The following is a 23,741-nucleotide window of genomic DNA, read 5'->3' as shown; positions in this document are numbered from 1 at the left end:
TACGCTTTAATTAACTTAAGCAACAAATCCTAATTTTACACTTTAAAACAAAGAAAATTACTTTTTTAGTCATTTACAACAAATTATATACTTGTTTAACATTTTATCAGCCTAGTTTCACAATGAAGGAAAGTTTTCATAAAAGCTCGTGTGACGTTTTAATAGGCGATTGGAAAATTTAAAAGGCGGCTAGTAAAACAAGTATTTAATACAACAACACCAAAGTAAAGGATGATTCTTAGTTTTGGGCATTACAAGAACAATGATAATGTTGGTAATTTTACACTACACTGCGTATCGAATGCCATCCTGGCGAAGAGGGTTTTCCTCGTCGTGTCAGCAAAATGCAACTTAACGTAAGCCACGTAATAATTTATCTTAGACTCGTTTATCATAATTAAGTAAGATGAATTGATTCAAAGTGGTACAATATTTTTGAAAATATTATTTAGTGAAATAATGTTTCGAACGTGTAGAGTTTATACTACGTAACTTGTTGCGATTTTAGATATTTTTTTAAAGATAAGTCGTAATAATTTGCAAAAACAGGGCGGGTTAGCTCTTTGAAACAAGATTTTAATAAAATTAAACGGTTTTGGTTACGCTGTACGCTTTCGGAGAACATCTTACATCGATAAAAGGTAATTAGGTAGATGTTATTTTTCACTTAAAAGCTCTTTTGCACCGCTTGCAACTAAAAATAACGCAACCTTTGGCGCTCTTTTGTAGCCGCCAGTAATACATAATTAATAAGATATGCATAAAATATAAAACATGTTGAAACGTAGAAGAAATAATTTAGCCAGTATCAAAAGAGTAACACCAAATATTTTTTGAAAAAACTTGTAGCTGGCACAGAAATTGAAAAAAATACAATAATAACAAAAGCAATAATATTTTACATGCTTGATATTTCTATATGGTCTAAAAAGTGATAAATTAACACCATTTCGAAGTATTGCATTTATTATTCAATTCTCATTGAATTACAAATACGTTCATTGCTTTTATAAATGCCATGGGAGCTTAATTTTTTTCAATATCTTTTTAGTCGTGTTTTTGTTTTCTATTATAGTACCTACGTTACTTACTGTAATAGTTAATCTAAAGTGGATTATTTTTTTGTAACGCAACTCTACAAGAGGAAACTTTAAAGTTTACTAGTTTTTTTTCTGCAGTTTAGTCTTCCGATCAATTACCGATTTAAACACTAGTTATTAAGTAATGACTATGAGTAAGCCGTAGATTGAATAAAATAAAAAATCCTAATACTTGATGAAATAATATTTCTTACTAAGAAATCATTTGATTTGCATATCATAAATAAATACCCAAGAATAAGACGCCTCTCTGATTTTCCTTTTTATTCATCAATACATAACTAGTGAGTAAGTACTATGTAAAATAAATACAGTCATTACGTGGCAGTTACGATAAACTTGCTTCATAATCTGCATGTTTTATTATGAGAAAAGTTCGCGTAAGCTCTGCGTAAGCGTCGCATAATAAGCTCGCTTGACAGCGAGTGTTGAGTGCAAATCATTGGTTTCGGCGCGGTTGATTGCGCAAAGCCCGAGGTTGTGGTGCGCTCGCGCAGAGTTCAAGTGCAGGGTGAAGGTTCCGCCGCGGCGCGACATTCGCGTCGCTTCTCATGTCAGCTCGCCTTATTATACCGCCTCACTTTCATGACAGGTGATCATTTCACTGCCACGCAACATAAAACTGTTTCGGTGACATAACACGATGTGACGCATTCGTAACCTACTGCTACAGAAGCCGGCCCACGACAACTTAGGCTTTAAATATAACTCTATTACAGTATGTGATTCCTGAATTTATACAGCATAAAATGCTAGGTCAAAACAAAATCAAAGTCATGGGTGGCAGCTAGACAAGGTCGGCGAGCATCCGATTCTTTTGTTTTAAGCGTTAACACTTAGTCCACGGAAATACGCCTAGTTGACGGGAGCTAAATAGGTGGATTATGTTTTTCCTTTAAATTACTCAGCGGCTTTGTACCTAAATAAATTTGTGCAAAAACAAAACAACTCAGCGCTTTGCCTTGTTGTTTTTGCGAAAACCCGGAGTAGGTATAATGAAGTTCAGTCTCGCAAGAAGTCTAGAGTCGGTGTTCCAATTGCAATATAAGTCAGTAGAATAATTGTTGTACGGTAATTCTTTTCATACATGCCGTGTCATAGCCAACGTGTAATGGCAGCGATAAAATTAAGCGTCCCTAAAACTTAGAAACCTCTCAACTGACTTCGCATTAATGTAAGCGCGCTTCAATATGCGCGGGCGCAGCCCCGGCGTGACAGAATGCGCTCGCACCGGCGCGCCGGTCGCCACGCGCCGCCCGCCGGCCGCCGGCCGCCGCCCGCTTCCTGAGAAAATGGCAACTTATGGGGAACTGAATCTGGGCCTCGCAGGTGCCATTGACCCCTGCAACCTGCCACACTTCACGCACATGTGTTGCCATTCACATTTAATATTTGCTGACATTCCTCACTATATGGGTTTATAGACTCGTAAGAGTCAGAACCCACAATGGGGCGGAATGCGCAGTTGTTTTACCGATAATCTGCGGTGTATCGAGCTTCAGTAATAACCAATAAAGTGTGTTTGGCTCATATCGTGAGATCCGCTGTACTGCATTGTATGCTCTACTTATCTTACGGAGTAGATACATGTTGTTATGAGCAGAGGATGTATGGCCAAGAGACCACTAACCTCCGGCTGCAGATGCGCGGCAGATGACCCGCGCGGAGTGCACCGCGAGCGCCGACCGGCCGCCGCTGTAGGAGCTGAAACCGTTATAGCCGGACCACAAAAATGTCGCAAAAAACCTCGTAAACCGTTTCTGTTTCACTTGCTATATCGTCATTTCGTGACGTGACTTTGATTTCATGCCATATTGAAGAAGGTTTATCAACAATAGAGTTTTCGCGCACTACAATTATGTAACTATCAAAGCGTGTAGTTCGTGATAATGTGATGAAATGGAAATATCGTGACAATCATTAAACAATCTGATGCTTTAAAATTCAACAACATTGTATCACAGGAATTCCTCGAGTTCCTGTCCCAGTTGCGAAAGGGCTCAGGGTTCGAGCGAGCTCAGTGTCGGTTTACATTGCAGATTTGGCCTACATTGTTAAATGGTTCCCACAGGGAAAGAGTCAGCGTTCGCATACGTTGGCGAAACAATGAATAAATATTGTTTTATGACAGGATGGTATTGGTCCCCGGCGTAATGAACACCGGTCGCGGGTGTGTAAGACCTCGCGCGGGTCGCCGCTTGAATATCAATATAAGAATATGCGCGAGCGGCGATGCCGGCCACAATGACCGATAAAGAGAAAACACACGAATATGGCCCTACTCGGACTTTGTTTAAAATTCACATTCAATGGCACCTAAGCGCTAGGCGCTCGCTGCCACCAAATGGAATGTAGGTTATGATGTTATTTAGCTCAAGTTTTTTGCCGGTCTAAGTTTTTTATTACAATGGTTATCTCCTTTCATGTCAATCAATTTCGTATAAGGCGTGAAAGTACTGACGTCACTGTGCCAAATCTTATCTTGTTAACTTTATATTTAACCCTCGCTTGGACGGAATTTTAAAGAATAAACACGTGGGAACGCTGTTGCCTACTTTACTTTTAAAGAACTCTTTTGAAAGTGCTTAGTTGGAGGTACGTTTTTAATTTCTATTGATACCTAAGTGCCATCATGTGGCACCTTCACTTCTTATGGAGTTTGTAATTTATGTGCATTGGTTTATTATTGTATTGAATGTTACCTATATTCGTTTGCTGCTACCCATAGTACACGCTTTGCTTAGTTTGCGACTAGATAGTATAGTATAAAATGTTCAAGAATATTTACCTATTTTAATATTTATTGCATATCCGGTCCTGTAAATCTAAATCTTACAGTGAGAGGCTATTAAGATATAAATATAAATCGGAAAGAGCTTTTGAATACTGGTAAAAACATGATTTACAGCGACGTAAAGCTGTAAGCCTATGCATCCGAAGGCTTTGTGCTAGTTGGACTCGTAACAAAGAGCGAGATATCGCCCCAGATCGCACTATTTCACTATCCATTTGACATTAAATAAGTCATATTTACCAATACGACCCTTTCCCGCATAGAGTCGACGTTGGCAGTATAAACTTTTCAATACTGAAGAATAAGCAGAATTTATTGGTAGTATCTGAAGGTTTATCTGTGGAGGGGCTCTCGAGTACTGATGCCTTCGCCACGTCTTAAAGAGCCCACGCACACCATAACACCCACACTCTAAATAAAAAGGCAAATAGACTTGTCCACTTTACCATTTACCAAGTAAAAATTCTCATGTCTTGTTTGAATAGGTCTTTTACCAATTAGTGTTTGTACCGATATATGACGTTAGTGTGGTTTAGTTCTGACTGTTCCAGTTGCTACACACTTTGTTTAGTAGCCGCCACCCTTCGGAGGTGATGTGAGGTATGAGAGCACTCTTTGCTTAACTACTAACAAACCATTGTTTGTGCTCAAATACCTTTCGTTTTGAGGCTTTATGTACGCATTATAGTTTTGATGGGCAACAGCCCAAGGCAACAGCCGTTAAACGGGGTGCTACCTTAATTGATTCTGAATACCTTAGAAAAGTAGGTCTTTCGCAAGAAAATAACATTGGTAAACGATAAACAACAAAAAGGAAAATGGCTTCGAGCACCTAACGATCGACTTTGTCGTCGTTTCACGTACCACCCACTCGTCGCGTTTTAACGAGAGCCTTTACCTCTTTTCGTGACCGACAAACAAATATCTTGCATCAGGGCTTAACCAAAATATTTGTCTTAATAATCATATCAATGAGTTGATCGTTAGGTAGCGTAAATCCTGTTGTATCACCTCACCTGTGCAAATAACGTTTTTAAACAGTTCACTGTTCGCGAAGCTAGCGTGAAAAGTCTTAATGACGCAATTATAACTTGTGTCTAACAGTTTTTACGTTAATAAAAAGGCTCTGGTAAGACTTCATAATGTCCAGGTTGTTTTATCGTGCGGAACGTGCGATGTCATTGTCCTACGAGCGGGCGCGGCGCGGCTGCGAGCGGCGCCCGCGCCGTCGCTACATTTGCGTCGCGGACTACCGCCACCGGTTCCGACACCTTCGCGAAATGAGCTAACGAATAAATTTCCCAAATCGCCATTAAAAAGCCACAACTGAATACGTAATTTCCGCAAACACGTTACCTTAGCAATTACCCTCTTAATTAATTGCTTAGCGTATCTTGCCTGTGATGTATGAATATGTCTTAATATTATTCGTTAGAGTAAACAAATTTTATTAGTTAACTTATTTATGATTTTAAGACATTTCAATTGCAAATTAAAGTTTTGAAAGCTAGTTTGGGTGAAAAGTTTTAATCCAACTGAAAAATTAAGCTTTTAGATTCATTGTTTTCATAAACGTCTATATTATTGGCTATTATTAGATGCATCTCCTATTGAAAGAGTGTGAATAAAGCACATGTCATTACAGCTTCCATTCGATAGCTCGGTAGAGTTTATAATGGAGCTTATTAAGCACATTAACTCTATCATTACGTTAATAGTATTAATTTGTAATAGTTACTTCCTGATTCGCGGTGCTTCCCTAAATTTGCTTTTAAACATTCGTGCGCCGACATCTTCACCTTGAAGGAACATAAGAATTTTTTTGACGTCTGTTTTTTCCACGCCGATAATGATAATTTTTAGAAGTATTCATTCAATATCTTGATTCTGCGGCTCATCACGACCAAAGCGTTCTTATAGCGCCAAGAAAAAAATCACAGGTACTCGTGCGATGATGCAAATATTATAACTATAGCCAAGACTGACGTAATCTTCAGCGTTTCCTTGCTTAAGATTTGTTTACAAAATATATTAAAAAGATTATTTTGATGTGCATGTAATGATTTCCCTGACATTAAGTACGCTTATGTCTATAAGTGTACTTTCAAATGAACACAGTTAAATTAATAAACAATTAAAACATTATTTGTCATTCAAGAAAGAAGAGCCCCAGCTAAAAATAGCCTCAAACTTTAACCGTATATAAATATTTTAACAATATATCTCGTAAATCCGTTCTTTCCTAAAATGGGTTTAAATGTAAGTCTTCATACTTTAACCATTTATAGGTTAAGTCTATACTTACCTATAAATTACTACCAATTCAAGTTATTTAAATAAATTACTCTCTCGTTGAGCCGATTATATCTTCCTAAGTGATCTACAATAAGTCAAAGGTCGGCAAATTGTTAGAAGAGGCTACGTCGTAAACCAATAGATTGACAGGCGGAGCGATGCCGCTATCGATTCTAAATCGATTTTAGCTTTTTTACGGCTTATCAAACCATTTTTTTTTTCAATCATAGGTTCTTTGAAGTGACATTAGTATTTTATTATCTAAAAAGCAATTTCAGTAATTGTTGTGATGATTTGCTACAGTTTCCGGGCCTATTACAGTGCTGGTAAACAGAAATCGTTCCCACAAGTAGCAGCATAAAAAGACCGACATTGCCATAACGGTACAAAATAACCATTAATACAGTATGTTGCGTAATGTATAAGTAAAACAGGTCAATTTTCTCTCTTCCTCTTTTCTTAATCATTGGATATTGAACCACGTTAGAGAAGCAACTGCCAACTGATTTGATGCGACTTTTATTACATCGTAAAAACTTGTTAACATTTATTATGTTTTGTGTCAGTAAAAGTAGTTTAAAAACTTAACTGCATACGATCGACTATATGTGTTAATTGCAGTATCTGATGTATTGATTTGATTTGATTTAATTTATTATTTATTACTATTCTTTATATCAAAGTCAGCGTTGCACTTTAAAGACTTAAATTGACCAATGAATACCGTTTAAAAAATTGTACGAAAGTCAGTTCCTTTTATTGGCTCTATCACATACGTTTAAGTATTAAACGAGGAAATTCATTTGGGCATCATTAACGCGTGGGTTCGAGGAAAACGGCAAGTAGCTCTAGGAAGGCTTTCTAAATGTAAATGAATAAATGATCGACACTATGGCCAGTTGTCGGTGGTCTGGGCACCGGTCACTGTACCAATTTTATATTCTCGTTCTTTTGTTGTTCGCTCTTTTGTACCGTCGTGCTTCAGGAGAAAACGCATACAATACAAGTTTACATACAAACATTACACATACTAAACATCGACCGAGTATCGCGACCGTAATTAAAAGTGAAAATATTATGGGCTTAAAAATATAATGATGTGTTTTATAATTAAAATTTCTGTAAACATTAACGATTTAAGAATGCAAGATTGCGTGATACAAAAATGTATGCACCTGACCGCTTAAATGATCCGTTAAGCAAATCACCATGGCATGGCTTATTTGACCCACAACATTACTCGTGGGAAACTCAAGTAATAATACATTTATTTACTTAACATTAATCGGTCATCTCGTTTGTGGGTAAGCGAAAGAAAGGCGATCTTGACATGGCATCGCTGGCCCACCGGTGCGCGGGCGCGGCCCAGTCGCTATTGTGACTCTAAATCAATATTTGCGCAGATGTCGGTGTAAGAGCATGCTATGCTTGTAGCGACCTAAAATTCATACGGCATATATGGCAATGTTAGCGGTAAATTTTCTCTGCAGCTACTTGTAATCCTTCAAAAGTGGGTCGGCTGTGTACGCACAAGGCAACCCCGGCGTGGAGCTGAAGGGTAATTCATTCAAATTGACGGCGGTACCTTTAAACTCGACATCACAAATTATCGTGATTTTTCTAGAAAGTTACCTTTCTCGTACGGTATTTTTCCGTAAGTTATGTTTTTCCAATTAGCTTTTTTCAATTATGAAAATGATTACTCTAACCACGCCATTATAATTCCTTTTAATCGTTTTACATAAAGCTGAAGAGGTTTCGTGTTAATTTCATGACACCCTAGTATTTTCATACATAAAGTGCAAAGTAATCCCAAGTGAAAAGAAGTAATTACATCAATTTAATTTTATGATACAATCTAAAGTTCTCTCTGGTCCTTTAAGTTGCCGATCTGTAACTTCAGCATTAATAGTAGGTAATGCCATACTAAACGTAATGAGTCGTAACTCTCAGGTTTACGAGCTGGATCTCATGTAACCTGCGCCAATAATGTTGTATATGTACGCTAGGAATTTTATAACTTTATGAAAATTAGACAGATTAAAACGCACTTTTTATAGCTCTTACTTTATAACCCAAAATAATAATAAAGTTAGTACTTACCTGGATAATGACGGCGGAGTGCATCGTTAGCCAGCGCGCGTTGTAATTACGGCTGTCGATGGCCTGCGCATGGATACCATAATTCAAGCGCAGGATACCGGAGCGAGGACCACGCTCACCCTCTTAGTACTTTTTCAACCATTTACTCACACATTTTTTGTTTTCATGCGGTTACCGAGTGAAAACGAATCGCATAATTTTCTAAGCGATGACCACGATTCCCGTGTAATATGATAATGCGATGTATAAATATTTCATGTCTAGGGTTCTTTGTGATCGTTTTTGCACTGGAACCAGTTCCTATGACTACGGCGCGGTTCCACTGCGAAAACAGAAGCTCATAACGATTTTTGCTATTTTACTCCCAGCGCCTCGCTTCATGGAGGGTTATGCAATACATTAAATTCCTACTGACCACACCTGGAATAAATACTTTGAAGTACAAAGGTATACATAAACTCGTAAACTAAAAATGTTACATTTTATTCACTGACATTAAGTCTACTTACCTGAGCTTTTAGATGTTTAAGGGCTGATTTTTCAATCGTCGGATATCTTTTATCTGAAGAATAAGTTTGGCACATTGACAGTTTTAATAAGGGAAATATGTCAAAATGACAAGGTTATTCTTCAGTTACAAGATATCTGACGATTGAAAAATCAAGCCTAAATAAAAAGTTAATAATATAATATGTGACTTACCTATGTTAATTTGATAGATTCATAACTGTTACGTGTACCTGTGTATACCTACTATAGTGACCTGGAAATCGTTTTTAATGTCAATGGGAACTTTAGAGTTTAAAGCTTTAAGAAATGTTTTTCAAGAAAAGCTTGTTCAAAGTAGTAAAATGGTTAACGGAAAACTGTTGAAGATTTAACCATACTACGTGCCTGGACTGCCTGTTTAGAGCTAGGTTCTGAAGTTCGTTTGTAAGTACTTGCCATTCATTCCTTACATAGAGATATGGCCGGTAATGACTGGCCGGCCGGTTGGCTATCGGCCCGCGCTCGTAAACATTGTTCGACACGAAGCATTTGAGCATGGCTGCGAATGCAAGTCAATAGACATCACGCCGAGAGGCACACACTTCCTGGTGGGGCTAACTGTTAACACAATATGAATCCTCGCACCCGCGTCTCCAAAGCTCCTCGAGCGTAATTAGGTTTCGCACTAAAGGAAGGAGTGGAGTTCAAAGGTCAGCGATTTGGTTCCTAATATATTACACATGGCCTCGCTGCACGAGGGGTGCATAAGTATCACGGGTCAGCGGTCGCTCTAATAGCTAGTGTCAGAGCGCGGTCAAGTCCCGAGGGCGCGCGGTGAGAGCGGGGGCGGCGCTGGGCTCACTGTGCGACCCGCCGTGTGCCGTAGGGGAGAACATAAACATGACATCCCTCATTTCGAGACGTTCCAAACGCATAAGACGGACACTTGAATCGGTTAGAAAGATTAATGGCACGTCCCGAGAATCGTAATTCAATCAGCCGGGCTAATGCGGTTACGGTAAATCTTTGCACATAATAGGTCGCTGCATAATTATAAACATGAAACGGCTTAAACGTCGGTGCAATTACTAAAACAATGTTATTGCATATCGTGAGAGGTGTCGGTAAACGGCAACCTGGATCGCAGCCGGGTGGCTGCATTATGTACGCGGGAGGCGCGGGGGCATTGCTCATCGTGCGAGCGACGCGGCCGCGGCCAACAATCGCGAATTCAACGTATGCCTAGCAACAGTCACTCACACTAACGGTGGCTTTATTTTCTTTATGCACACGAGCACAGAATAGTGCATGCAAGCTTTAAGCTTTGATGGACTTTGTGACATTAAAAGCCTATGGAAATGCAGCTTTTAATGACTAAAGTTGCAAAAGCTTCCCACAATGAAAGAAGGAATTCGCTTGCTATCTATGCGACGGCAATACTCAATAGAACGTGAGTAGCAGTATTTCTTGAGACTTTCGTCGATGGAATTTTATCAGTATGCGCATGAAATTTTAAAGTAGGTACCTCTGAAATTTTCGTCTGGTATAGATAAATGGTATTCACGAAATAGAATGGAAATAAGATAATTCGTGAGAATGTCGCGTGGAATGCTAGCTCGGTGTAACGGTGGTGAGTCGTCTGGACGGATTTACCTAAATTATTCGGACTACGTTAGCATGCGTGCGTGCGCCGCGGCTCCGTGCGCGATCCAATATCGCGACGTGTGATCGCTTTCTTTCCTCAGTGACCCAGCGTTTCCCCAAAACCTCGAAACGGTGAATCTGCTTTGTCGATCATTTGTCATCAAGCCTGCGTACATAAACCTAAAAAATATAAGAAAGTATGTCATAGACATCAAATCTCTTGATTTTATATTCTCAGACACGTTTTATGAGGTAGGTATAGAAAAGCCTACATGTACCATTAAAAAATTATACGGTCCTCAGACGGATCACATCAAAGAAAGTAGATGCGTTTATTGCGATAACATGCATAACGTTCTAAAAAACCCAAGCACTGTTATATGATGTGGTAGTCTAGATAGTTTCTACATATAAGTAGGTATGTTTCGGCACAAAATTCGCGCGGGTCAACGAACCGCCAGTACCTCATGAAGGAAACTAATATTTGCCATCTTCCTACCCATTTCCCCGGGGAAAACAGCCTCCACCGCTGCCGCTCCGAGTTACTCACGCACGGCTGTTTTTCTTCGATGACGTTTCTCCTACTCAATTAAGAAAAAACAATCTTATCTCATTCGTATCCCATGAATAAAATATCATACATCCCTTTGTGTAAGGCTTCTTTTTGTGGCTCAATCATTATTGACGGAAATGTATTTGAACTGGTTTTTAGGAATATTAGCGAATTTGTGTCAGGTGAAATGAACAAAGTAATAGGCTTTAACAAGTAATTTGCGCTGATTTCTGAAGTGATATGCAATCAAATCGTTACACTTTTTATGGCAAGACATGTAAATTTCGATGTACACAGCATTAAAGGTATGTGAGATCCGAAAGTAAGGCTACTTAGTATGTGAGTGACGGCTCGCGTCTGCCGTTAATCGACCGCTACACTTCGCTGACAATTATCGCCTAATAACGATGCAGTGTCGCTTTGTAGCCGAATCTAATAACGATTCGCCGTCGCCATGTCCACGACTCAATGCTAATCGCTTGTAATTTACGACGGCCGATAATCGCGACACGGGTACGTGAACGCATTGTGCACAGGGCGCGAGCGTGCTCGCTCGTCGCGAATATGTTAGTACGCTCGTAGTTTCCAAATGCGAACGTGTGAACTCGCTAATCGATCCCATTTATATTGCGAGGCTAGTTAGCGGAGACAAGTTTAGAGATGGTTATCTATAGAGACCATAAAAGTGGTGTACGCGGGCAGCATGTGGCGAAGGCGGGAGCCGCGTAGCCGTCTCCTGTCGGGTGACCCGCGGTCATCACATCTCGCATCTAGTGCGCCTCTTAGCATACTTAGCCCGGTCTGGCGGCCACTTTATATGGGCACGCAACACATAAACCATGACACGGCGGTTTTGGCGCACTCGCTACGAACTACATGCTATGAAAAGCGAGTTTTTTATAGGCGTGTCTGATTGTAAATGATATTTTGTCTGGGTATAACTTGACAGTAATCATGTCGCTTACAGCGTTTATGTTTAGTCTTGAAATTACCTATCACAAAATCTTTTCACTATCACACATTGAAATCATAATTGGAAGACGTTAAGTATGTAGGTATTTTTTTACTAACTAATGGCGCTTTATAAGCATTTATTTACGCTTACACGCTTTGTAAGATAGTTGACTTAATTTTGTGTAAGCTAAAGACCAAAAGGGTCATGTGCATTATTAGATAAAGCAAGTGGTAAATCTGTCGAAATCTAGATACGAGTGCACAAATTGTGCATCGCGATAGGTCATAGGACGTATGATTACCGGCAACTCGTTTCATTCCGTTGCACTGCACTGTTGCAAACTAGGTTGCTCATAAAGAATAGCTCCGATATCTGAGTCTGTTATCCAATGCTCGAGATTGGTGTCAATGCTCGCTGCGGTTGCAGTGTTCCGAAATTATGTGTTGGGCAACGCCGGGCCGGCCAGCGACCCGCGCCCTTCCGATCTGATGCACTCGCCTTACCGTGTGCTAATTTTGTCGCACCAAATTGCTTTTAAGTTAACCCACGCTCTTACGTGCTCTTACCTTATATTGCTGCTATTATTAATCTATTAACAAAGATACGCTAAAACTTTGGAGCAAGTCGCAAGCTGCGAGGCAATCACTTCTTAAAGCTTAATATGTTTCTTTAGCTAACTTTATTACTTTAGGAACTATACCTCTACATAAGCATTAATAAAATAGTCTCTTTCGTCATCATTTAAAATAATTGAAATTTAATTGCTTTTTGTCTTTGAAATGAAATATCCCATTAAAACCAATAAAATGTAAATAACAATTACTTCCGCCATTCCGCTCCATCACTCTGTAAGCGGGAGACAGTTCATTTTCATTTCAAAATTATGTCGGGCGTTGTTCTGCCTTCGGAATTCGCGAATCGCAGCGGGTCGGGGCCCTCGATGTCTCGCTGCGTCAAGTGCCTTTGATCAATGACAATGACAGCGCTCCTCAACAATATCTCGGTCCCGAGGAAACAATTAAAGCCCCCACACATCTGCGGTTTTCCATCCGCGTCCATTTCTAATGTAGGTTTATTTAAATCGGATTAACTGTTACTTTTTACGCCACAACATGGCCTGGCACAAACGGTAAGCCAAATTATGCTTGGGAAGTGGGCTTCCATTGTGTACATTAAAAGAATTGGCCTTCTCCGCAACTAAATCGGGCACTTAATCATAATGCTGCAAACGGAACCTGCATTACTTTGTTTATGGTAATAACTTTTTGTCTTTCATCTATGTAATGAAAGTATCGTCAAACTTAATGGCTGATGTGAATAACTGTGGTTAAATTTTATCTTGCATTTTCATTTGTATTCCCATGATTCACCCGAATGTCAATAACACTCAAGCTCAACTGTCATCGGTACATTGGAACGAAATGACCAATGCTAAATGCGTTTCACAAAGTATTGCCCGTCAAACACATCCTAAGTGAGAATGTGCGAATTTATCGACGCGACAACGCGAATAGCCCTCCACGTCCGGAACACGTGGTATTTTAGTAAAGCAAATAAATAGATAGTGGTGAATTCTGTGCACCCTCACCCTATCCGCAGAGTGCGGAGGTGACTTGCGGAGAGCGTCTAGACGGAGGGACCCCTGCAGTTACGTCTCTATATATATTTATTTACGAAGATTTAACAAGCGAGGATAGATTTAGGGTTAAGACTTTTTAACCCTAAATCTATCCTCTTATGCTTAAATTTTTTTTAATTTTTTTTCGCATACATTTTGATTTTAGTTTTTAGAGAACATACCGTTTGAATGGGTGCTAGTGACGCGACAAGTGACAATAGATGAGTGAAGACAAAAGAAAAATAATAGGGAAATGTTCCCCAGTGGTGTAGTGCCGACGAGAGAGGTTGTTGAAAAATGCGTGTAAGGTGTACGCGGTGTATAATGAGTAGGTAGTGAGTGCGAGAGGAGAGTGCTACAGGTAGGTATGCGAGTGTGGCGCGACGGATGCGTTCCCACGGTAACGCTCGGCTTATGCATACGAAACCTGCCTTGCAATAATTCGCTGCGTACGTATTGACTCTTTCAGTAACTCTAACCATAATTCTACTAGCACACAGTAACTAAGTTCAAACCCGGATGTGTTCAGTGTTTATGATCGCTATGATGCTTCTGGTTAGCTCAACTGCCAACTAATCGCTTTTTAATTGAATTGTGTGCTAGTCAGTGAAGATAATTCGCGATCTAAACAAAATGAATATTTTATTAGCTGAGTTAAAGCTAATTGTTCAATTATATTTCAATCACAGGGTATTGAAGCATAATTAAAATTAAGTCAGTCAAAACGTATTTTGTTTTTTCTGAAGTAAAGCTCCTAAATATTTAAGCGTAAGGCTAAATTAATTTTCCCAACAGATGTTAGAAATGGTTAGCAGAGCGAAGTAAGGCCCATAATTTTCCCGAAATTGAGGTCTGTGCTGTCCCTTCGAGCCACTCATAATATTCGTAGCGGTTTCTAGAAACATTTAAGGTTTCCTGCACTGAAAATCCTTTAAACTGACTACATTGTTTTGAATGGTGACCGCGTGCCAGCGGCCGCTGAATGGACTGTTAAAGGCGCTATTCACTCAAAGTTAAATAGGCACATTTTTGCGTTTCCGCGTTCCTAGCTGCGCCGGCGCAGGCAGACCGCGCGTGTTCATGGACTTCATGACGCTACGTTATATGGCGACGGCCACCTTATGACCTTATTGTTTACTGTGCATAGGAACTGCCTTCCCAGACCACATAAGTCAACGAACAGTTATGTTTTCGTATAGCCACCTACTTTTCATCAAATTTATATGCATTCAGATTCGATCGCTTCATCAGATTTATTTTAAAAGCGTGATTTACATTGAGTCACCGCTTCAATTGACTGTCTGCGGAAAGTAAAGCTCGGCAATAAAAATAAGTGTGGCTGGGACGGTTCCTCACAATTTGATATATCCGCTTTGAAGAACGCGTTGATTTAACTGTAGATATGGAGCGACGTGAGTGCTGTGTCAAAGAAAACTGGACAAAAAAGTTAAGACATCTCGTATAAAATGTCAACTACCCTCGTGCCCTCAACATTGCAAAGATATTTGCTTTAATTGTGCTTAATGTTAAAAAAATATTTATTAAAAATATATAAACTGTTAAATGAAAGCATTTTTAGTTTTATAATGAAACAAAGTAATAGATCTTATCATTAATTAGTTAGATTTTTCATCACAAAGCTATTTATTTCAAACTGAATTTGTGGGGTGACTGGTCACCCCTGTTGCCTTTTACGTATACAAAAAAAGTGTTGCCTGCCGAAGGTTAAGACAAACACCCTATACCATTAAAGCGAAAATACAGGTTTGCATTTCAAAACTTAAAATTTATATTGACTCTAAACTATCTTTACGGGACCTAGGGAATGATAACTACGAGAAACCGCATTTCAGTGTTCCCTCGATAGCGACTTTCATACTTATCGGTTATTTATGACTGAAGATGTTATGTGCGATGTAACATCAGATATGTTATGTGTCTGTGCATCGTTCTTAAGTTGTAAATTAATGCAGCTGATAGATAGATAGCTGATTTATTACTGCGTAGGCTATTGTGTAGGTAAACAGCAGTAAATGACCAAGATAAATAAAAATACGTTCTTGGCTAACAATAATCCTGAATTATATTTTCAATCAATTAGAAATGTATGCGTATCTGCTGTACTGTTAAAGGGTTGGACGAGTGGATAGGTCCTGGGTTTTATTACAAGATTAAAAGATATTTTAAACATAATTTTTGTTTATAAGGTTTTAAAAAAATACGTAAGTATATCAAATCTAACACAAAAATGAAATAAAGTTTATTTTATTTTATGAACCGTTGCAGTGGTGTTACAAGAAATCTTTAAGGTACCTTAGTACATAATTACATTATGGGTTGCAGTAAAATGTACGAAACTGCAACTTAAACACGTAGATACTCTCTTTTATCGAACGAATAAGATATCAATTCCAATACAATTAGTGGTGTCCTATTTTCGGCGCTAAAGGCTACACCGATACACGGTCAGCGGGTATACGAGTATAATAATTGACCAACTTACACGGCCCGCTCGCGCATTCATAGTCAACTGCATGCAGACGCTTGCAGACCGCCCGGAGCTTTCGCGTCTGCAAGCGGTCTCTTAAATTCCATTGAATAGAATATCGTAGTTCACTATTAGTCGCTGCTTGAAGCAGTCGATGCTAACTTAGGTCCGTATAAGCAACGCTCCAGACTCTATTCTACTCGTTCTTAGTCATAGATCCTTTCCTGAGATAGGTTACATTTTTTAAATTCAATCAATAATTATCTATCTAAAATCTAAATGCTTGGAATTAATTCGGGTTTTGAGCTTCCTTTTGTAACTTTATACACCCTAAGACCAATTTTTTAACTAAGACCTACCTACTTTTTTTCAGTTGTTTAATAAGAGCGCGCGGGTGTCTTTTTGGCACATTATTATGCAATGAAGTAAATAGGAGGTCTTTTTTGTATATTTTGTTAATATTCATAATTCAAATAAACACTTCTTTCTTTCTTACAAAGACACAATATTTAAGTGTTTTCTTTATTTGTTGCAGACGGGCGGCAGATGGATCAGCGGCGCGCGGCGGGCGCGCTGCTCGCGCTAGCCGTGTGCATCGCGAGCACGGCTGCTGGTGAGTACTTAGCATTATATGGCGCAAGTACACATGCGGAAAATTGGCCAAGACGTAATAGTGTGAACACCATCTCGGTTACTTTCTTCTTTCCCCACCCGTGCGTCGCCCATACTTCGGTGTGCGGGCTAGCACTTGGACTTGGACAATTTTCCGCATGCATACGCCTGAATTCATATTTGATTTCCTAATATACCAAGGGCTATATACGTAGGTACTTCCTCTGAACTAACGAACTCGACTTGTTGAAAGGAAATAGAATAATGTGATTAGTTTCCATTTTTACTCTACCACGATGAAAAACTTTTAGTGCATTACGGAACTCATATTTTCTACAATAATACATAAAATAAACTGTCATAGTTAACATAATTGAATCTTGCTTGCGTTTATGAAGTCGTTATAAGCTTTGGAAGAAATAAGAAACTGGTTATACGAGTATATTATTCAGTTTCTCCTACTATCACCTTGCTATCGACTCTACTACAATCAATTTATTGCGAAAAGAATGCTCAAAAATTTAATTGGAATTAGTCTACGCCGTAATAATTCTTAAAATATAGTGTTTTTAACCTTGGATACTATCTAAAGATAAGACAAAATAAATAACTAGTTTTAGAAAATGGACATGTAAAACTAAAATATTAAACATTCTAACAACTTAATATTCAATTTGAATCATCATAAATTCTCTGCATCCGAATCTCTTTAAATATTTAAAAAGGTGTCATTACTTTAGCTTGCTTTCCAACAAATAAAAAGCTCAAATTGATTTAAGCGTGAAATACTAACAATGTTAGTCATTCATAATAAATTTCCGTATAATTATAATATTTGATGGTGGTTGAAACGAGTATCTACCGTTGTGTAGTCTCGTGACCCGGAATACGTCGCTCGTGAGATGACCGCGCGCGATACTGCGCCGGCTCAAGTTCGCCGCTCGCGCTCAACGCGTCTGCCCGCGAGTCTTATGACTTGGCCCGCGATCTCAGCAGCATTAAATTATGCGCGAGATACAACACGGATCGCAATACCTCTCTTTATGGAACTACGTCTTTGTGCTAAAGTAACAGAAAACAGGGGCCACAGATAAATGTGTTTTCAAACTTAGCAGACCGCAAATTAAACCTGACTTCACGCTAGCTATATCTTTAATTGGTTTCGTATCGACTCATAAAACAGACAGTTATAACTGCAAATATTTGCTGAATCGATCGGTCTCTCAAATTGGCTATGCTACACGCTTATAGAGGTAAACCCCAACCACCCCATAATTAAGGGGACTTGTCGGGAGATGTATAGGGTGTAATGAACAGTTTTTCTATGGCAACGATATCGTTGACGTCATATCATATTGAAAACGCCATATTAACTTATTTGAAGCAATTACTTGTAAATATATTTTATTAGGTTCACCCTTTAAGCGTACGTTACAAATAAAACACAACTAAAGCAGACGGGGGGAACAAAATATACGGACTAAAATCTGTTAGGCGAAATTCGGAAACAAAGAGCTGGAAAAGTAATTATCGCAATGAATAGGGCGATTGTAAAGATGCGGTAGGTAGGTATATTGAAGTTTAATTAAGTTTGGCTTGTGCAAATTTCTTGCAGAGAATTAGCCTAAGTCTAGATTAAAACATCGTTCTATCTTTATCAACTTCAACAAAGTAGCTATAAAATGATATTATTATTTTAATTCTCAGTGATTTGAGACAAAAGAATCCAAGTGAAAAGTTGGGTATTAATCAGTTGAGTTAACACCTACCTACTCATAAGTATATCATATACATACAACACATTTATTGTTCAATCGATCGTGGCTCAAATCAAAACGGGTTTCGCGCTGAAGATTATCTTAATAATTATGCACTTGTCCAAACATCATGCTCGGGTGATAGATCTTGATAGCGAACAAGCCTCGCTAATTATACCACTGGCGCTCAGGAAGAGTCATCATTTATCTGTATGTAAAATCATTAGAGCTTAGTGCTACTGGCAGCATAAATAAATACAGTGTTGAGTCGCAGCGGTCTAGTATTCAAAACGTAATTTGATTCAGGGATTCTTCTTCCTTTCACTATCGTGTGAAAATTAAAGAAAATTGGAAAATAACGCCAACATTAGAGCTTAGTGCTACTGGAGCCTTCATAAATAAATACGAGTACAATGTTGAATCACAGCGGTTTAATATGCAAAACATAATTTGAGTTTGGGATTCTTCTTTCTTTCACTATCGTGTGAAAATTAAAGAAAATTGGAAAATAACGTCAATATTAGAGCTTAGTGCTACTGGAGGCAGCATAAATAAATACAATGTTGAGTCACAGCGATCTAATGTGCAAAATATAATTTGATTTAGGGATTCTTCTTTTCACTGTCGTGTGAAAATCAAAGAAAATCAAAGAAAATTGGAAAATAACGTCAATACTCTTTGTGATTGATCAAAATGACGACCAGTATATTACGTTTTCTAAAAAGGCAACAATAAACTTGACCGGTCGATTCAGTGTCGGTTGAAAAATAAAAACTAATTAGCAATCTAGATGCTAGATAACCTTGACAGCTCTAGTGTAACTTGTCTAGTTATGAAACTGGTTGTGAGGGTATTGATCTCTTATTGATATATTACGTTACTAATTCAGTGAGCTTGCGCCGTTTAATAGACAGCACCGTTATACAGTAATATGCTTGTTTTATAACCCGTGATATTTATAAGCCAACGTAAGCCCATGTAGGTATGTGTTAGCAATTTATACCCAACAGCTGACTTGATAGACTTAAAATTCCAACACCGTTAGTTTGCAAAAAATATTTCTCGTGATTAACTACTATTTTGACAACATAATATCGATAAAATCAATATAACAGATTCGCGAACTTAAAACCTTTTATTTAATCTGACGTCTCACAAAAATAATGGGAGTCGTAAGTTATTTTTACGTATGCAAATTTTGATAATGTTTGTAGAGATCAAGTTCAAGTTTTGCGGTATTATTGGAAATTCGCAAAAACTGGAATTGATGTAGAAATTCATAGTGTTCGGTGTTTTATAATATCAGTAAAATAATCGATATCTTAATGTTTGTCTAATAAAATAGTATTATCTTATATGCGTTTAAATTATAAAGGAAAAACCCGAGCTCGTGAACTCGAAAGAAAGCGGCCAGTGCGATTTTGGTGTTCAGATTTCCCTCTTTCTCTTTTCCAGCGGTAACGAGAGTTGATAGATTGTGTGTTACTTTTGAGGACCTTAAACAGTGAAGAATTCGCACAGGCGACTTGTCGAGTGGCGCTCGCCCCAGCGTCCCGTGAGTCAGCGCGCCCGCGCACCCTGGTCGTTGTACCGAATAACTGTAAAGGCCCGTGCGTGTCTGTTTCGCGGTGCATGCTGTTAGATGATGCTATTTTGGTCTGCACTCAGATTTAGTACCCGCAGCACGGTTACTTCAAAGAATTCGCATTGAATTTACGCTATACATAGGAAGTATATTTAAATGCGGCCTACAATGTATACGTCTACCCGTGTGAACTTCATCACGAATGGCGACCACGCTGACATTCATTCATTGAAACAACAATCCATATTAATGTAGTGCAGATTTTAAATTCAAGCTGCCTCCTCATTTCGATTGCCTCGGGCCATGTTTCTAAGCGCACGATTTTGCATTAAGTAGTTTTTTGTTCGTGCAAAGCCATTTATAACGTCACACTTATACGTAAAAGCGATTCATTAGGTTTCATGGGAATTTCAAGATGGGAACACACATACGTCACGAATTTACTTAGGAATTTTTATTCAGTTAAATACTCATGCTTCGTGTGTGTCGTCGTGGTGCGGAATTTAAAATAGACCTTCGACGCCTACATTGATTTGTGATCGTCATAGATGTGCAGTTTAAATTTTATAGTTTTTCAAATAAGCGTCATTAAGGAAATTGACCGATATCGAACCTGTTTTCCCGTTGATTTTGGGGTTTTTTGAGTGATGTCAATCGAAAAACATAATTGAATCGCGATAGGCAGAACTGGATGCTAACGACATTCCTGGCGACCGTTAGATGGACGATCTGCTTAGTAGGATCGCGGCGGAGGCGCCACCGCGCACGCGCCTTATACAGCGCGGGCGAGACAAGAGCTTCGCTAACGGTGCCGTCGGTACCCTGATAAGCCCAAACACACCGCACTACCAAACGTGATCAATTGCTCGTGCCTTAACCGCAACAGTCAGTCTCGTCGGCCACCCTCGCGATCCTATAATGCTACGGTAGCCGATACAATACGGTACAGATTGGTAATCTTGCAACCCATTACTGAACACAGGCCGAGATACACTCAGGTGTATGATTACATTACGAATACCCCTGTAATAGCCAATCGCCCGCTCGATAAGTAATACCATTTCGACATAGACGGTAATTAGAGAGTTCATTTCGATGCATTAATTAACTTGTATTTATGGCGCGTGCGTGATTTTTGACGTCAAGATGCCGGTTTTGATACGAGAAGGCGCTGCTATGGGCATGGCGCGAGTCCTACACAGACAATCGGAGAGCCATGGGCGTTGCAACCGCAGGGTGAACGGTATCTTTATGCATCTAGTGGCTTAATATCCGTCAATCGATTACATACTAGACGTTTCCTCCGGCGTTATGACTTTTGCCCTAAGTATCGGATCGCAGTAAAGTCGTGGTTTCGATGTTAACGACGCGCTCCGTTACTTTAATTACAGCTTTGTCGCTTTCGCCGCTCGCTTCAGTAATTATACGCAGTAAAACGGATATGTAAAACGACTTTAAGACTTAAGACGATGACCGATGGCGGCTCTCGGGCGATTTGCAGCTAATATCCTGTCCAGCTGTGACGTGCTTAATAAGTCGACTCATAAAACAGCAGTAAAACGTTCTCGGAACACCGCCTTTAACTCTGCATCGACATTTTTCTCGTGCGGTTAAGGAGCATTAGAATTAACGCATAATTTTCATAAACATTTCATGACAAATTTATTTAAAATAGATTTTAAATAGGTACATTCCAAGTTCCAAAGTTATCAAAGCTGTTAAGATTTCTCATATAAAATCACTAAACTTTAATAAACCAACGTCAAATTCCATTATACTAGCTGCTACACGTTGTTGAAGCTTCTAGTGATAATGTTAGCTTACTCAAAATTTTATTGAATGAATTGAAAGATTGTATACAGCTATCGTTATAACGGTCCTTAGAGTAACGTAGCATGGAAAGTAATCAAGTACCAATGTAATGTCCAGAATATTGAATTTTCAATGGCATAGTACGCAGGCGGAACTAATTTTCCACACGTCGCTTTCCGATTGTACTGATTGCGCTTGCTTACAAATTTATGGTTCTTACACGTTTAAGTTATTGTGTGATTCCAACAAGTTAGCTACTGCATTCAATACAACCGTTCGGCGCAAAATCATAGATAATTCGAATTCTAGTAATCTATAGGACACTCGATAACCAATCGAATATATTTGAAACTAAAATACTTTAATAACGACGACTTCATAACTTAAGCAATATTATCTACTCTATTGAGTTCTGCACCATTGGTCATCAACAACTTCATAAAACGACAAGGTATCTGTCCCAATTATATTTTTCTAAAGCACCGACTTAGAGCAAATTTCTTTAATTTTTACCGCTATGTGTTATCTAATAAACTTGCGTTTAGTCAACGCAATTAGTTACTAACTTATTTTTAATTTTAAAATTTTATCTTTTCCAGCTCCTACGGCTAGCAACCAGACTGCATTAGATTTATACGATGGTATGTATTGCAAGTCACTCTACACTTACAATTTAAATTATGTAGCACTATCACTATATCTATACTTCATATATCATATTATAATTTGTTAATACTACTACTGCTCATTAACTGAACTTAAATAAGAAAATCAAATTAAAATCAAAACATTTCACAGTCTGTGAGTGCTTTAAAAGATACTTGATAAGTACATATTTCGTAGCCGTAGCGTTCAATGTTTCGTAGCTCGTAGCGTCGTAGTCGTAACTCGTCACGCTGTTATTTTAACGGTTTTGACGGCCTTTATCTAATTGATGACTGTCGATATGAGCAATCACTGTCTAAACAACTGTCTACTTTCGATTTTTCATTCATAAAATTTATAATAGGCTGACGTAGTTGCATGGGTTGTAACCACACCTACCAAACAGTTTTATGTTGAGCTTCGTAGCTCGCATTGATAATAAATAAATAATAATATAAAAACTGTGCTAATAAAACTACTTAACTTATCTTCTATCTTTATAGATGTAATTAAGATACCAGAGCATCATCTTATAATAAATTAAATCTATATATTTTTTAATACTACGAGATATTTTTTATTAACAGAAAACTTTTTGCGTTTCAGGTCCAGTTGAGGGATGTTACTATAATTTCCAGCACTATGGCGAGGGAGACCGCATTATGACCAACGAGCCCTGCCTGAACTGTACTTGCCACAACCGCATGTTGATGTGCTACCTGCGGGTATGCCCGTTCACGAAGCCCATCGGCCAGGACTGCACTGTTGAGAAGCGGGCGGACCAGTGCTGCCCTATCGTCACTTGCCCAGATGGTAAATATTTTATTGTTGCTTTACTTTTTAGTTTGTATTGTATATAAAATTAATTAGATCGATTTAAAGCGACAATAGCCCAATAGTGTCCGTTTCAAACTTGGAAGTGTCGTCTCATCCGAAATATATTAATTTAATTTGTATTTCTATGTATAATATGTATGTATATAAGTACTATATCCGTTAAGCTAGCACCCATAACACAAGCATTAAGTTGCTTACTTTGGGGCTAGCTGGCGCTGTGTGAAAAGTGTCCAAAGATTTATTATTATTTATTTATTAATTAAATTAGATCTATCTTCCAAGTTAGAAACGGTGACGTTTCATCCGAATATAAATGTTTTGCGGATGATTCGACACCTAACAAATTTGAAAGGGAGACAACTCATCCGCGGATCAGATTTTCTCGGATGAAATGTCACCAAGTCTCCGGAACGCGGGTTCGAACTACGCCGCAGATGGACTATTAAATTGCGGT

At 38.7% G+C, this 23,741-nt stretch overlaps 1 protein-coding gene across 1 annotated transcript in view; it reads left to right on the top strand.

The window, feature by feature from the left end:
- Positions 1-23,741, top strand: part of LOC135071874 (titin) — a 37,294-nt gene that overhangs the window by 2,305 nt on the left and 11,248 nt on the right. Inside the window, exons 2-4 of the mRNA XM_063965720.1 lie at positions 16,575-16,652; positions 22,405-22,446; positions 23,057-23,263. Of these exons, the coding sequence (XP_063821790.1) occupies positions 16,586-16,652; positions 22,405-22,446; positions 23,057-23,263 (316 nt within the window). The 5' untranslated portion in view covers positions 16,575-16,585. The remainder of the gene's footprint in view (positions 1-16,574; positions 16,653-22,404; positions 22,447-23,056; positions 23,264-23,741) is intronic.

The sequence above is a fragment of the Ostrinia nubilalis genome, chromosome 5, assembly GCF_963855985.1.
Source record: "Ostrinia nubilalis chromosome 5, ilOstNubi1.1, whole genome shotgun sequence".
NCBI lineage: Eukaryota > Metazoa > Arthropoda > Insecta > Lepidoptera > Crambidae > Ostrinia > Ostrinia nubilalis.
Note: the sequence above shows the minus strand (reverse complement) of the source record. Positions and strands in the feature narration are given on the sequence as shown.